The 14401-nt window shown below is 39.6% G+C and overlaps 1 protein-coding gene across 1 annotated transcript; it reads left to right on the forward strand.

Annotated features, from left to right (window-relative positions):
- The first annotated feature begins 894 nt into the window (after positions 1 to 894).
- Positions 895 to 14256, forward strand: tacr2 (tachykinin receptor 2). The gene is made up of 8 exons (XM_040011203.1): positions 895 to 1662; positions 2396 to 2560; positions 3744 to 4039; positions 9343 to 9537; positions 11098 to 11248; positions 11373 to 11492; positions 11571 to 11647; positions 11739 to 14256. The coding sequence occupies exons 2-8, from the start codon at positions 2426 to 2428 to the stop codon at positions 12040 to 12042; spliced, it is 1278 nt and encodes a 425-aa protein (XP_039867137.1). The 5' UTR covers positions 895 to 1662; positions 2396 to 2425; the 3' UTR covers positions 12043 to 14256.
- The last annotated feature ends 145 nt before the right edge of the window (positions 14257 to 14401 follow it).

The following is a 14401-nucleotide window of genomic DNA, read 5'->3' on the forward strand; positions in this document are numbered from 1 at the left end:
AAAGATGAGTAAACCGTCACTAGGTTTTGAATAAGGTGTACACTCACAAACCTGTCAAATCTGTACTTGAAAAGTTGGCTACTATAGCAGTATAGTGTTACAACATGGCATTTGGGTCTTCTAACTAAAATAGGAACATAAATAGTGCCATCTTTGCCAGACCTAGCCCACATGTGGTTGACAGACACCCTGCCATGACACCGGTCAGTCAGTAGTGCCAGCTTGATGCCAGATCCGGGCCAGACCTGTTTTCTATCAGCCTGGGCCACATAACCCAAACTACAATCGGGCCAGATGTGGCATGCCATCACATAAACAGTGCCATCTATGCCGGGCGTGGCCCATATCTGGATGAAATATGTCTTATCATGCCAGAAGTCAACCAGCAGTGCAGGCTTGATACCAGATCCGGGCCAGACCTGCTTGCTATGTGGGACAGTGTGAGCTGAATTCTGGTAAATGTTGGATTTCCATGTGCTTTTTTTTAATGACTAAGTGGTAAGAACAAGATGAAGAACCTCAAACAAAATTCACAGACACAAACCATGTTCGTCAAAATTGAACAACAGTTTGGAAGTCTAGAAAAAGCATGCAGAAGGTGTAGACAAGAGAGTCTCATAATCCTGCTGAGAACTTGTCAGCACCATGACCACAATGCAGTTAAAAAAGAAGGACAAACTCTCTACTGTCATGCCAAAATCCACAAATGTAATCTCTTGGTGGGGACATTCTTGCTTAGATGGATTTGTAGTGATTGCAGTTTGGCTGAACACCTCAATAATAGAAGAGCTTCACCGTTGCTTTCAGAGTTTTATTGAAAACTCAATTGAAGAATCGTTTTTTCTCTAGCTCTCACCTGATTGTGCATTTTTAGCGCGCTCAAATTCACAATGAAAAAGGGTGAATGAGCTCAGCAGGCTCTCTTCTAGAGGCTCTCAGTATGAGACCACCAGGATAGACACATATGTGTGTCCTCGTTTTTTTTGTTTTTTGTTTTTTGTAGGCATAGAAGATGGGTAGTGCTGGTGGGTTCGGGCAATTTCACAAGAAACCATCTCAAAAGTGTTTCAGACTTGTCGAGCGGTGAAAATTGACGGCTGTAAAGAAATTACAGCAGTAGCGGTAAAATGCAGGGGTACACCTCTTTCTTTCCTTCTTCTCGGACCACCCTAGCTTTCCCGTTCTCTGTCCAGGCTCTTACATTTGTTTCCCCCTCTCCATCATCTTGTTGATATTCGGCTATTTTAGAGGTGGAGTACGTAAATCAGGCACTGCTCTCACAAGTCTCGCAATTTTTAAATTTTCTGTTTAAGTCTTAGTTCTTTCCATCACATTTATCTTTCTTGTTAGACGTTTATTTTGTCAGGATTTTACACCGCGTACCTCTCTTCATCTCTCTCCCTCTGGTAGTGGAGGCGCGACTCTGCGCGCACGGTAGCGTGCCTGAACGTCTGCGCTTCTCACTCTCAGATCAACATGAGCAAGTCACACATTCCAGTAGAGAGAGGCAGAATATATGCGTGTGTGAGAAGGAGTGAGCGGGGAATCCGGAGAAATACTTTAATGGATTATTGGATGGACCTGTTTGTCCTTTACGCAGAAGGAATCTGATTTTTGGACAAAAGCAATGGATTGAGTTTCAACTTGACCATTAATAGACGGGTAAGACAGATGAAAACTAATAATATGATTCAGGTTTAGGTTTTCTCCGGGTATTTTCCAGTGCATGAATTTATCACTTGTGGAGTTAAGGCAGCCAAAGAAACACACTGTATGTGACAAATGTGCGTAATTCATGCTCAGTCGTGCATCTATTTAGTTAATCTCAAAGCACCTTTAATGAATTAATAAATGAATTAAGATATAATAAAACAAAATAAGAAAGAAAGTCATTTTTAATTTTTTTTTTTTTAAACAATCGTCTTGTAGCAAAAAAAATTAAGCTGTCGGGAGAGTCTGGAAGTTGTCACCACGGTAATACTTGCATCCTGTTGTTAATACTTGTAATCAAAAGCCGGATGCCGTCACAACGATTGATATGGTTGTCTCAAATCAGACTCAAAAACTTTAATACAAATTGAAACCGCCCTAAAGACTACAATGAACAGCAAGGAGATTAACACATTCGCACCTTGTTTTGGAGTTGATGCAGCTTAAAGCTAGTGCGTGTTGAAGTGGGAAAATAAGCTATTATTGGGGTGGTTTCAGTGCCTCTAATTATAGCGTACAAAATGAAGAAATCATTTTATAGACACAATGATACACACGCGAGTGTATTTACTCATAATCCCCCTACAAGAGAGTGGTTTTTTTTGTTTGTTTTTTTGTTTTGTTTTTGTCGGTCATTGTGGATAATTACGCATGACGCACAACGTATATACAATTATATCTACAGGTTCTGTCACCGGTAAGACAGAAAGCCAACATGGACGCCGGTAGTCTGATACAACATATTGAACGAGATGAAGAGACCACTTCGTGGCCATTGTCGATGACCACTGAGTGGTTGGAGGACGGGAACGAGACGACCTGGAATCAGTTCCAACAGCCCGACTGGCAGGTGAGAGAAAAACACTGAGATAACAAATGAAAGTGATTAAAGTCAGAACTGCAGAATTTAAAAAGATGACATTTTGATGATGATATTAATGAAAGAAGTAAGAAAGACGACTCAGTGAAGAAAACAGGTGTATTCTTTTTTTTACTTGTATAATGTTGAAGGGTAAAAACCACATGTCAGTGACATCATTGTTGTGAAATCTAAGTAAAGTGCCTGAAACAGACAGAAACTCAACAGAATGAAGTAAAGGCTTACTGGTGAATGTGATTTGTCTCAGGGACAAAATGTGGGGCTGATTCAAAAGACATTTTCACTTCACAGACTGTATATTAGTTAAGTTATCTGAAGGCTTTTTGCTCATTCCTCTAAACACTTTTAACTCCCCCACTGTCATTTAAACCTGCACCACACCGTGCACAGTTTACAGTCCTCTCCTCCTATCTGTGCTTGGCTGTCTGAAGTAGCTCATTGCTTTACATTTCTGCGACAGTGGTTGACTGGGTATGAACAGGTGATGGATGTCAGGGTTTTCATTTCTGGCCCCAGATAAAGTGCAGCATGTCTGTCCTATTAATTTTCTTATAGGTCAGACAATGAAAGGAATGGGGTCTACAGATATTAAAAAATGCTGAAGATTGGTGGTTGCTTATCTCAGAATAGACTTTACCTGGAAGCTGACTTTGATCAGTTTATCTCTCTTTGGGGGATGAGATAAACTAGGAATTCCCTGTGTAAAGAAACTTAAGATTTCTGAAAATGTTTGCTGTTCAGAGTTGTTACGTCTCAGGAGGTAGACTGAGGTATCTACTAATTGTAAGGTTGGTGGCTCGATCTCTTTTCCTCTTGTCATTATGTTGAGGTATCTTTGAGCAAGCTACTAAACCCTTAGTTTCCCCTGATGTATCCATCCGAGTGTGAGCGTTAGGATAAAAGCACTCAGACACAGGAAAAGATGTTTGTACAAATGGGCTAATGAGGGGTGTAGTAAGAAAATGCTTTGAGCGCTCAAATAAATTAGGAATGTGCTACAAAAGTGTCAGTCCATATACCACTTGCTGTAGACATCCTGTGCAGGGATAGGGTGGGGTTTGCAAATATATACGTATTTGTGAGTTCCTTTATTGTGTTTTTTTTGTAACTGCATATAAGATGCTGACATTAAAGGTCTCCTCTCCTCTCCCAGGTGGCTCTCTGGGCTATAGCGTACTCCCTCATCATCCTGGTGTCCATCACTGGGAACGTCACAGTGATCTGGATTATCCTCGCTCACAGGCGCATGAGGACTGTGACCAATTACTTCATTGTCAACCTGGCTTTCTCTGACGTTTCCATGGCGAGCTTTAACACCCTTTTTAACTTTGTGTATGCGCTTCACAATGACTGGTACTTTGGCTTGGGTTACTGCAGGTTTCAGAACTTCTTCCCCATCACCGCCATGTTTTCGTCCATATACTCAATGGCTGCCATTGCAGTGGACAGGTAAGAACGCTCTCCTATAGAGTTCAGAATAAGTGAATACAAACAATGAGCTATACTGTGCATTAAAAAAGGTAGACTGAACACTGAGCTGCAGACTGGCACAGCAGGCAATCTGGAGTACAGGTAAACCAGCATATGAGCATGTGAAGTGTGAAAAAATCACAGCGTTAGGCTTGAAAATCTAGTTGTCTGAACATGTCTACAGATTAATGAGCTGTAGTTTAAATGTCATTAGAGGTGATTAGGAAAAGGCAGACACCTGTGCCGACCAGGGATGGAGTAGCACCACCTTCACAGAGTTGAACAGCAACAAAAACATAGAAACACCTACACAAAAAGGGATTTAAATAGGTGAGGGGAGGGAGGCTGGGGGCATGAGCGACAGGGGAAAAAAGGGGAACTCAGCACTGGAGCCAAAGGGATCATGTGAAAAATATGAGGTCAACTGCCATTAAAATGAACAAGTCATTACATCAGAGACTCTTTTGTGCTACCAATCAGACACTAATGGGGTGACTGATCCCCATTTTATGCAAACACTATTTAGAAAGTGCATTATGAAAGCAGTCAAAAAAAGGAATCATCACAACTTAATGAAAAAAATCAACATAGTGGCATATTGTTTAGCAGATCTGGGCAAAGGCATCTCTTTTCTGCAAGAACACGGATCATTTTCAGAGTTTCTGGAAGAATAAGGGTTTCGACATTTGAGCTCAAACAACAGCTCCTTGAGGAGCATGATTTGCTCTCATTCTCAGCAGCCAGTACAAATGAAAATGCTGCATGAAGGAGATATGGGTCAGCAGGCGGACACAGATGAAACACAGATGCCAGTAATGCTTACTGGAGCATGAATGGTCAGCCCGAATAAAATATCATATACTGAGTAAGGTATAAAATCTATGCTCAGTATGTGATACTTGTAGTAAGATAGTTACAAATTTATAGGACCGACCTTATGCAATATGACACTCCTTCAAGATAAAAATAATCAACATCAAAGAAGGGTGTTTCACCCTAATGACAACCGTACAATGATTTTGAACACACAGCGGGAACACAAACTGAAAATTAAATGTGTTATTAAGAACTATTTGTTTTTTGTTTTATTTTCATCATGATTTACTTGATGAACTCAGAATTGTTCACCTATATATGATGCAGCAAAACCTCTTTGTGGATTTAAACTATCCATAAACTCTTATGATTGTAATAAAGCTATCTTATATAAAATAAACCACTATGGGATGCAAAGAAAAACTAGAAAACATCCAAGTCAGTGTGGTCCTCCTCTTGGAGGCTTGACCTAAATCCCACAGAACACCTGTGGGCTGCTGAAAAATGTCAGATCATTGATGCTTTAGTGGGGATGACCTGACAGCTTTGACTGAAACATGAAGGAAACCACAGCTGTCGCAGCAACTTTCTGATTTTCCAAGTGTCCAAGTGTTTTCAGGTAGCTCTGCAAGCAAAATGATGCTGGACTAAATACTGAAACATTATAACAGCAATCAGCAATCTTTAGTATTCACGGGGAAGGAAGGTCTGGAAAATGTGCTTAGATTGCTGCTCTGGTGCTCAGGACCTGGATAACGAGCAGATAATGGAAGAAGGACTAGCTTTTTATTTTAATTTTGAAAGTGTGAATCATTTTTAAATGGTATTAATCAATTCCCAATACTCTTCTTTTCCATTACTCTTATAGTATCTACTTTGATGTGACTTTTTAAAAATCTGATGCAATTAATTGTCTTTTTTCCGTTGTTTTTTTTTTTTCTGAAAAAAGCAGTTTATTAACCAAATCTTTCTAGCAGATCCATTAATTCTTACTTTTTTTGGCTCAGATTGATCAAGGTGCTGGAAACTTCCTCTGAGATTTTGGTCCATATTCATCTGACAGCAGCACACTGTTGCTCCTTGTGGTCATTATAAAACTACTCTATTGGATTAAGATCTGGTGACTTTGTTTGTGTGGGTTTTCTTAAGCGACTGTGTCTTCCTCCCACAGTCCAAAGACATGCAATTAGTGGGGTTAGGTTACTTAGAGATTCTAAATTGCCCATAGGTGTGAATGTGAGTGCGAATGATTGTTTGTCTCTTTGTTTTAGGTTTGCATCAGACTGGGTAAAGGACACAGTGGGTAAAATAAGTGAAGTTGAATCCATCACCAGTTTACTAAGTAAATATACTTCTAAAGGTGCGATTGACATGAAATTCTCACCAAATGTCAGTAACAACCCATCCAATGCAAAAACGCAAAGAAATCAAACCATTGATTTCCATAAATTATGTGTAATAATAAGAAAAGACAGAGGGGGAAAAGTATTGAACCCGCTTACTGAAATGTAGGTAATACTTTGTACAAAAGACTTTGCAGGTAATGACAGCTTCAAGAGGCCACCTGTATGGAGAAACTAGTCACATGCTAGTCAAATCACTCAGGTGTGATTTTGGCCTATTCTTCCTCACAGACAGTCTTCAAATCCCGAAGGCTCCTTGGGTCCTATGAACCCTCATCCTTAGATCAGTTACATGAAGGGTGATGTATGCAGAAAAGCCGCCCCACAGACTCCATGCTTCCAGTATTTCACAGGATTGTTCAGCAAACTTTGAACATGCTTCAACATGCTCTTTCTTTAGCAGTGGTCTGTGTCATGTTCCAGCATGGTGAGCGTGCATACAGGCCATGATGGGCGAGTGCATTGCTTGCTTTCTTTGAAACAGTTATACCTGCTGCTTCCAGGTATTTCTTTGGCTCTCCACAAGCAGTCGTTGGCTCTTTGACAACTTTTCTGATAATCCTTTTCACTCCATTGTCTGAAGTTTTGTGGGGAGCACCTGGTCATGGCTGGTTTATGGTGAAATTCCACTTCCACCTTATGTCCCCAACAGTGCTCACTGGGACCTAGAGTAGTTTAGAAATTCTTCTGTAACCAATGCCATCAGTATGCTTTGCAACAATAAGGTTGCAAAGGTCTTGAGAGAGCTCATTGGTTTTACCCCTCATGTTTCGTGTAACACCTCAGTAATTTCAGCTGGTGTCAATAATTTCCATGTCTTTTTGCATCTCCCTTTCTTTGTGTTTTCAGTACTTTTCCCCTGTGTCATTTCTCATCACTACACATAACATACATGGTTTGATTTCTTTCCATGTGTGGATTGGATGGGTTGCTACCGACATCTAGTGAGAACTTCATGTTAATAGCACCTTTAGAAATATATTCACTGAGAAAATTAGTGATGTGTTCAATACTTATTTTACCCACTATAAGTTGAAGAGAATGGATGGATGGACTTTGGAGGAGATATGAGTACATTGAACTCATTCTTATGTTCTTGAACACGGCCTTTGTGATATGGTGCTTTATCTATCACACTGTGGTCATAAAGAAACAGTCAACAACAATACTCGGGTAGGCTGTGGCTCAAACATTACAATGAGACCCAAAATGTGCCAGGAAAAGAGGTGTTCTTCTGCAAACTTGATTGTAAGTGGTTATTCGAATTGCTAATGCCTTCTTATCAGCTCAAGGTAGAAATTCTCCTCTGACTTCTGGTGCCAATAAGGCATTTTTAGCCAAAAACACAATTCTCTGTAAACTCTAGAGATCGCTCTGTGGGAAAATCCAAATAGATCAGCAGTTTCTGAAATACTCAAACCAGACCACCTGGCACCAACATCCATGCCACATCCAAAGCCACCTTTGTTCTCTTCAGTGATGCTCGGTTTGAACATGAGTTCATCTTGACCGTGTCTGCATGGTTAAACGCACTGAGCTGCTGCCATGTGAGAGCCTCATTAGATATTTGCAGTAATGAGCAGTTGAACAGGTGTAGCTAAAGACGTGACTGCTGAGTATATATTTTATTTGAGTCTATGTCCTGAGCACAGATGTAGTGACAAATGAGTCATACACTAAGATCGGTCCAGATGTCAAATGTACTGGTAATGTGAAAATTCTTTCACACTAACTTCCCATTTATGGACTCATCGATTTATGTGGCTTATTTGGGCCTTTTCTTTGGTACCACTACATAGCAAAAAAAAATAAAAAATACAGTCACTGTTTAACATAATCTCTAAAACTGCAGTGCCAAACACAAGGTCCGGGGGCCAGAATCGGCCCAACAAAGACTCAAATCCGGCCCACTGGATATCTTTTGAAAATGTAAAGGAGGGGATAAATTTTGGTCTTTTAATTGTATCTTGATAAATTTTACAACTTGTCCTGCTGATAAAAACCAAACACAAAAACACTCCCCCATGGCTGGCCATTCATACTACACCAAAGTAACCCAGTAACAGATAAACTGAAATGATCTACCAGAGAAATTTCTGGGGGGGGGGGGGTTGCAATGGGTCTACAAAAAATAATAATTAAACATGTAGTTCAAGATCTTAAACTACACTTTTTAGATATTTCAGATATTTCAATGGTCCTGCTCACCTAAGATCAAACTGGGTTGTATGGAAATGGAAATAACAACTGAGAAGTCAATATTAAGATTAATGTAAAAGGAAATAAAAACTTGTTATAGGTTCTACTTTCAAACTTTCATCTTTATGCGAAACGTTTATGTAAGATCTCATGAAGCTGTTATTATCCACAAAACATTGACAAAGCCACTCCACAATAATGTAAGTTTATGACCGATTTCACCGTAATTTTAACAATACCATGTAATAGTGTTAAGTTGAAAAAAGTAGACTGCATACTGGTTGAGATGGGTTGCCATAGCTAACGCATTCATTGGCAGTTATTAACATTATTTCACCTTCAACTTTTAATGAGGTAACTTCTGTATTATATGGTAGATTGGCGGGAAAGGAGTTTTTTAATATATCATCGTTAACCTGAATTACGGGATGTCACTGATTTTTAATTATTTTCATTGTATCCGAATATTTTTTAAAAGGATTGCGTAGGTTTTAAATGGTTATTATCCTGGGCTTTTATCACTTGACCTCTGACAGTTAGCGTATATTCCACAAATAAATAATTACTAAAGAAATGTTTTTGTTTGTTCAAAATAGGAAAAACACTTTGAAAAAAGGTTGTTTAAAACAAACACTCAGCAGGAACCTTTTGATTACTGCTCAGCTTTGAAGCTGTTGTTTTGCAGCTGATGGTTTGATGGATGAGTGGGTAGTTTTCTGTCATGAAAAGAAAATGTCACTTTTTTTCACACACTAAAAGCTTTAAAGCATTGCCCTGTTTTCCCTATCAGTGCACCTATGACTGAGTTTCTTTAGACAAAGACATGTGAAGGTGTAACCATATAAAAGTTTCTGTCTTTTTCAGGTACATGGCCATCATCCATCCTCTGAAGCCTCGCCTCTCCTCCACCTCTACAAAGGTGGTGATTGCCCTGATATGGATTGTGGCAGTATCACTGGCGTTTCCTCAGTGCTACTACAGTGTGACAAGATTTTATTACCCCAGAACTGTGTGTATGGTTGACTGGCCTGATGATTATGGAGGAACACATCAACTAAGGTGAAATAAAGAGACACACACGTGCATAGATGGTGACATTGTTAACAGGTCTGTCAGTTTAGGGGCTATTTGTGCCACTCTTTTAATGCAGATGTGTGTGTTTACCTATTTGGATTGAGGAAAAGTTGCTACTTAAGCACTGGCAAAAATATCTAAAAGAAAGTTGGACAAAAATGGAATAAAATAAATGTTTACATAGAAGGTAAAAACTTTGACCTCAAGTTGGATCTCCAACTTGTTTTTCTTCTGCTCGGCTTCATTTCTTCTAATACAGCATTTAAAAGTGAACGAGGTTGATCAGATTTTTACATTTACAATTAAAGCAAGCGAGGAGTGGCTATGTTAAATGTTGCTATGACTGCTCAGGTTAAATCAATCTTGTGTTCATCTAAAACATCAAAGAACTCCAAGGCACTCTCCTTTTAAATAACATTTTAAAATGCCTTTATTAAATGTTGCTGCAACATTTAATAAAGGTATTTAAGAACTTTGATCGGAAAGCTAAACAGATTTTATAGAAAAAGTCAGCTTTTCAACTACCGGCAAACTTGATTCCCCACCGCGTAGGAGGTTTTAAGGTCAAACAAGACTATGGCATGAAAATTAAGCTTTTTTAAAAAGAGCCTTGGAAGTCTTTCATGTTTTAACTTTTAAATATGTCTTCCAAAGTGCACTTCAGATAACACAAATCTAAATCTAAGAAGCTCTCCTTCGCACAAACTGTTCAGATCTCACATTCATGTTTACATTCATTCTTGTTCATCAACCTTGTGTTGTGTGTCCTCATAAACTCTGTGCACATGACGGGTAGCAGAAACATTTGTAAAGCTCAGTTATTCAAGTTTTAATAGTTTAAAACTTGAAAATAGTTTCAATAACTTGACTCTTTCATATTTTATCTATTGTATAATTCATCAAAACCTCTATAAGTCGCTAATGAGCATACATTTTACAAGTGTGGCAGAAAGGTCGGTCCAGCTCACAACATGTTATTGACACAGGTTCAAGCTGCAGAAGGCAGCTGAGGAAAGGAAAAGAAGGAAAGTGTCTTCATACATGATTACTTTTGAACTTTATCTTTGAACTCCAAGGATAAATCCATCTGCCTGACTCCTTCAATTTGATCTTTATGTACTCATCTGATCTCTGTGATTGGCTTAGGTCTCCAATAACAAGCTTAATTCTCTAAAGCCTGACAAAGAAAGAAAACCACAGACAGGAAGACAGAGCCTTGGCTTCTCTGAGACCTCTTGCACTAAAACTGCTGGAAGGTTAAAATGTTTGTTGTTGTTTTCTGCCTGACATAGAAATTAAGCATTTATTATTCATGTTGCTAAACAGTTTCGAAGCAATTTTCCAGGTTTCATCAAATGCAAAAAGTAGTTATTGCTCAGTGAGAGACATGTAGAAAAACACAAACTGAAAAAATTTAAACTGGTATATGAATTTGCAAACGGCACACTAACATGGGATTTGTGGTGATGGCTTGGTGATAACAGCTGACACAATCTAAAGGTTGAATGTTGTGTTACCGTTTCTCATCTCTTTTTCTCCATGTAGTTATCAGTTTGCGGTTATATTGCTGATCTACCTTCTCCCTCTGCTGGTGATGCTGGTGACATACACTATAGTCGGCCGATCGCTGTGGGGTGGGCACATCCCTGGAGAGGCGTCAGACCATTACCATAGCCAGATAAATGCCAAGAGAAAGGTTACACTGTTCCTTTTTTTTTTACTACTCAGTTTGACTACAAATCCTCTGAGCTGACCTGATCTTAACAGAAAAAAACACAGCAGCAATTACTCAGGCTCATGTGTCTTCTTATTTTCCATAGGTGGTGAAGATGATGGTTGTGGTGGTGGTGACGTTTGCCCTATGCTGGCTGCCCTACCATGTCTACTTCATACTGGGATCATTTAACAGAGACATTTATAAGCAACATTACATTCAGCAGGTTCACGGATGCCTCTCTGTTTTATATTCTTGAATCTGTAGTTTTGTGTTTACTCATTATTTTTTGTGTCTTCGTCAGGTGTATCTGGCCATATTCTGGCTGGCAATGAGTTCAACTATGTACAATCCTATTATTTACTGCTGTCTAAACCAAAGGTGATCTGGCAGTAATTGTGCCGAGTTTAAAAATAATATTATAGCTTCAAAAACGTCAGTAAATCGGACATAAATCCATCTTTTCCTGCAGGTTTCGCGCTGGTTTCCGTCATGCCTTTGCTTGGTGTCCCTTCATCAAAGTGTCAGAGGAGGACAAGATGGAACTGCAGCACACACACACCTTCAGAGTCACCATGACCCGCAGCCACCGCAATGACATGTCATCTATTAGAACAAACACTACATACGTCTCAAACACGCTTGCCAGCAGTGACCTGGTCACAGAGAGAGATGCTCGCAGACACCTTAAGAAGAACACACGCAACTCGCATCCGGTGAAGAAACTGGACGACACAAAATCTCCAGCTGTGGCGCTTATGGAGCACACCCAGTGATCGCTGACAGACATCATGATGAGGACATTCTCAAAGGGAAGGCAGTAGGATTTTTCTGAATTGTGAATAAAAACACTACAGCTGGTGGAGACAGAGGAAGCCCTGCGGAGTACTGGACAGAGTTAATCAAACTAAGGCATTCATTCCTGTGGATCAGGAACTTTGTTTGGGTCAAATAATACACGATGGATGAATGAATGTGACTATCAAGCTATTGCAGCACATACAAAACATTTAATTATGCCACTGAAACATTTGTGGCTGTGTGTAGATTAATCCAACCTTGATCTATTTACACTGCTCCAAGAAATTACGCGAACACTAAAATATGTTTTCATCGTGGTCAGATAACCTTTACTGATATACTTTGTGTAATTAAAGTGAAGTAAAAGTGGAAACCAAAATCCTCACACCAAAGTCAAACATAAATTCACAGGCTGTTCCAGCTTGTGTCATAATGTGCCTCGGTAATGTTTACTGGATATGTCTGGATATACTCCTGATGAGATACTGGATAGTATCCTGGAAGATCTCCTCCCAGATTTGTTTCAAGGCATCAGTGAGTTACTTGATAATCTATTTGGCTAGTTGACAGTCAGTCTGAGGATTTCTCTCTGGTATCATATAGCAGTCAGGGTATCACTGACCAAGCAGGTGGAGGTCTGTGCAAGCCTCCAAGGATATGCTTCCCCAGACTATCACTGACCCACTGCCAAAAGGTCATGTTTATCATGGCGTCCACAATCTCTTTAAAAGCTGTCATATTTGCTCAGTGTGCACAGGTCTCACTAAAGGACATAAGACCGTTGTAGGTCTAATTCTAACAGTTTTGTCAGGGGCATGCACATCAGTAGCCTTATTTTGTAGAGCTCTTGCAGTACTCCTCCTCACCCTCTTTAGAGCAAAGAAGCAGATACTTGTCCTGCTGCTAGGTCGTTGCTTTTCTACAGCTCTGTCCAGCTCTCCTTGTGGCACAGCCTGTCTCCTCCTGGTATCTCCTCCACACTCTCGGGACTGTGCTGGGATACACAGCAAACATCTACTGGAGGAGGTGGACTACGTTTGCATCCTAAATGGGATGCAGGTACAATTTCATGCAAATAGCAGTGTCAAGGATGTTAGCAAAAATTAAAACAAGAGAAAAGGGTTAAGGAAGGAGCAGTGGTCTGAGGCCACTTGATGCTCCTCCAGTGCAGCGGCTGTGACTTTCATCCTAACTGGACAGACTGATTTCCCTGAAGCTGAACTGACTTTGTGTCATAGTGTGATGATCAAGTGTTCCCTTCATGCTTTTAGAAGTGTATTCCACTCCAAAGTGTCCTCCCCCGTTGCCGTCCAGACCTCTACATGCTCTCTTTCCTCCATCTTGGACATTCAAGTGTTACTGGAAACATTTAACTGTGGTTACTGGTTTTCTTGTGCAGAGAACGGACAAACAGTCCAAACCCTTAATAACGTTGTTGTGTAGCGTCTTCATTTGATATAAGGCTTTCTTTAACAGTTAAGCTAAAATAGGTGTTTTATTTAATTTCTTATCTATATTAACTCTCGATAATCAAAGTAATTCACTCATTCTTTAAGTTTGCTGGGATTCAGAATTGGCAGCAACAGCGTAGTTAGTCTTTTTAGTCTGGCTTTTACTCATATTGAGGACTCATAAAACATTCAGAGATCAATTAAAGCTCAAAGTGATGTCAGAAAATCACCAGTAAATACGCCTCCTTCTCCCATTTTTGCCTTAAATTAATCAGTTGTCTGGTTTTGCATGTATTTGTTGCTGTGCAGTTCTTTCCCCCTTCACACATTTGTTACATGGTGCACATTAATACAGTATTTTTCCTCTTATATTGTGAGTTCACTGGATAAAGTCTACATTAAAAATTCAAGTGCCGCTACTTAGTACAATCAAATGTGAAACATAGTGATGCTATCTACTGAAGACATTCATGTAAAATACCCAGAAGTAAATATGAAACTTGTGGTTGTCGCACAGTTAAGAGTCAGAAAATGACGCTTTAAATATTGTAACCTGTGAGCATTAGGTTTCAGGATGAAGTAAAAACGTTTGATTATTGGAAACTTTTCGATGTTTTAAGCACGCACTGTGGTTGTGTGAAGTGTCTTGTTGTCTATACGAAGCAGGATTTTTGTCGTCTGTGGCTGAAATAAAAAAGTTTAAATAATGTGACAGTGCTAATAAAGTTACAATACAGGAAGTACTGACACACATTTATTTGTGCCTCATCTAACGCCTGAATTATAACTGCTGTAGCTGTTAACAGAGCTCTAAGTGTGCAACTTCAGCACCGCAGGGTTGCTTTGACCTTTAGCTCACACTGAATACATTTGTAACACCACT

This window comes from Simochromis diagramma, unplaced genomic scaffold, assembly GCF_900408965.1.
Source record: "Simochromis diagramma unplaced genomic scaffold, fSimDia1.1 OVJJ01000603.1, whole genome shotgun sequence".
Classification (NCBI taxonomy): Eukaryota; Metazoa; Chordata; class Actinopteri; order Cichliformes; family Cichlidae; genus Simochromis; species Simochromis diagramma.

What these genes read in the sequence shown, in the direction of transcription:
- tacr2 (XM_040011203.1), top strand. Translation starts at nt 2,426, where the DNA reads ATGGACGCCGGTAGTCTGATACAACATATTGAACGAGATGAAGAGACC. An exon ending in TCCAACAGCCCGACTGGCAG is followed by an intron (nt 2,561 to 3,743) that starts GTGAGAGAAAAA and finishes CTCCTCTCCCAG; the next exon opens with GTGGCTCTCTGGGCTATAGC. An exon ending in AGCAACATTACATTCAGCAG is followed by an intron (nt 11,493 to 11,570) that starts GTTCACGGATGC and finishes TGTCTTCGTCAG; the next exon opens with GTGTATCTGGCCATATTCTG.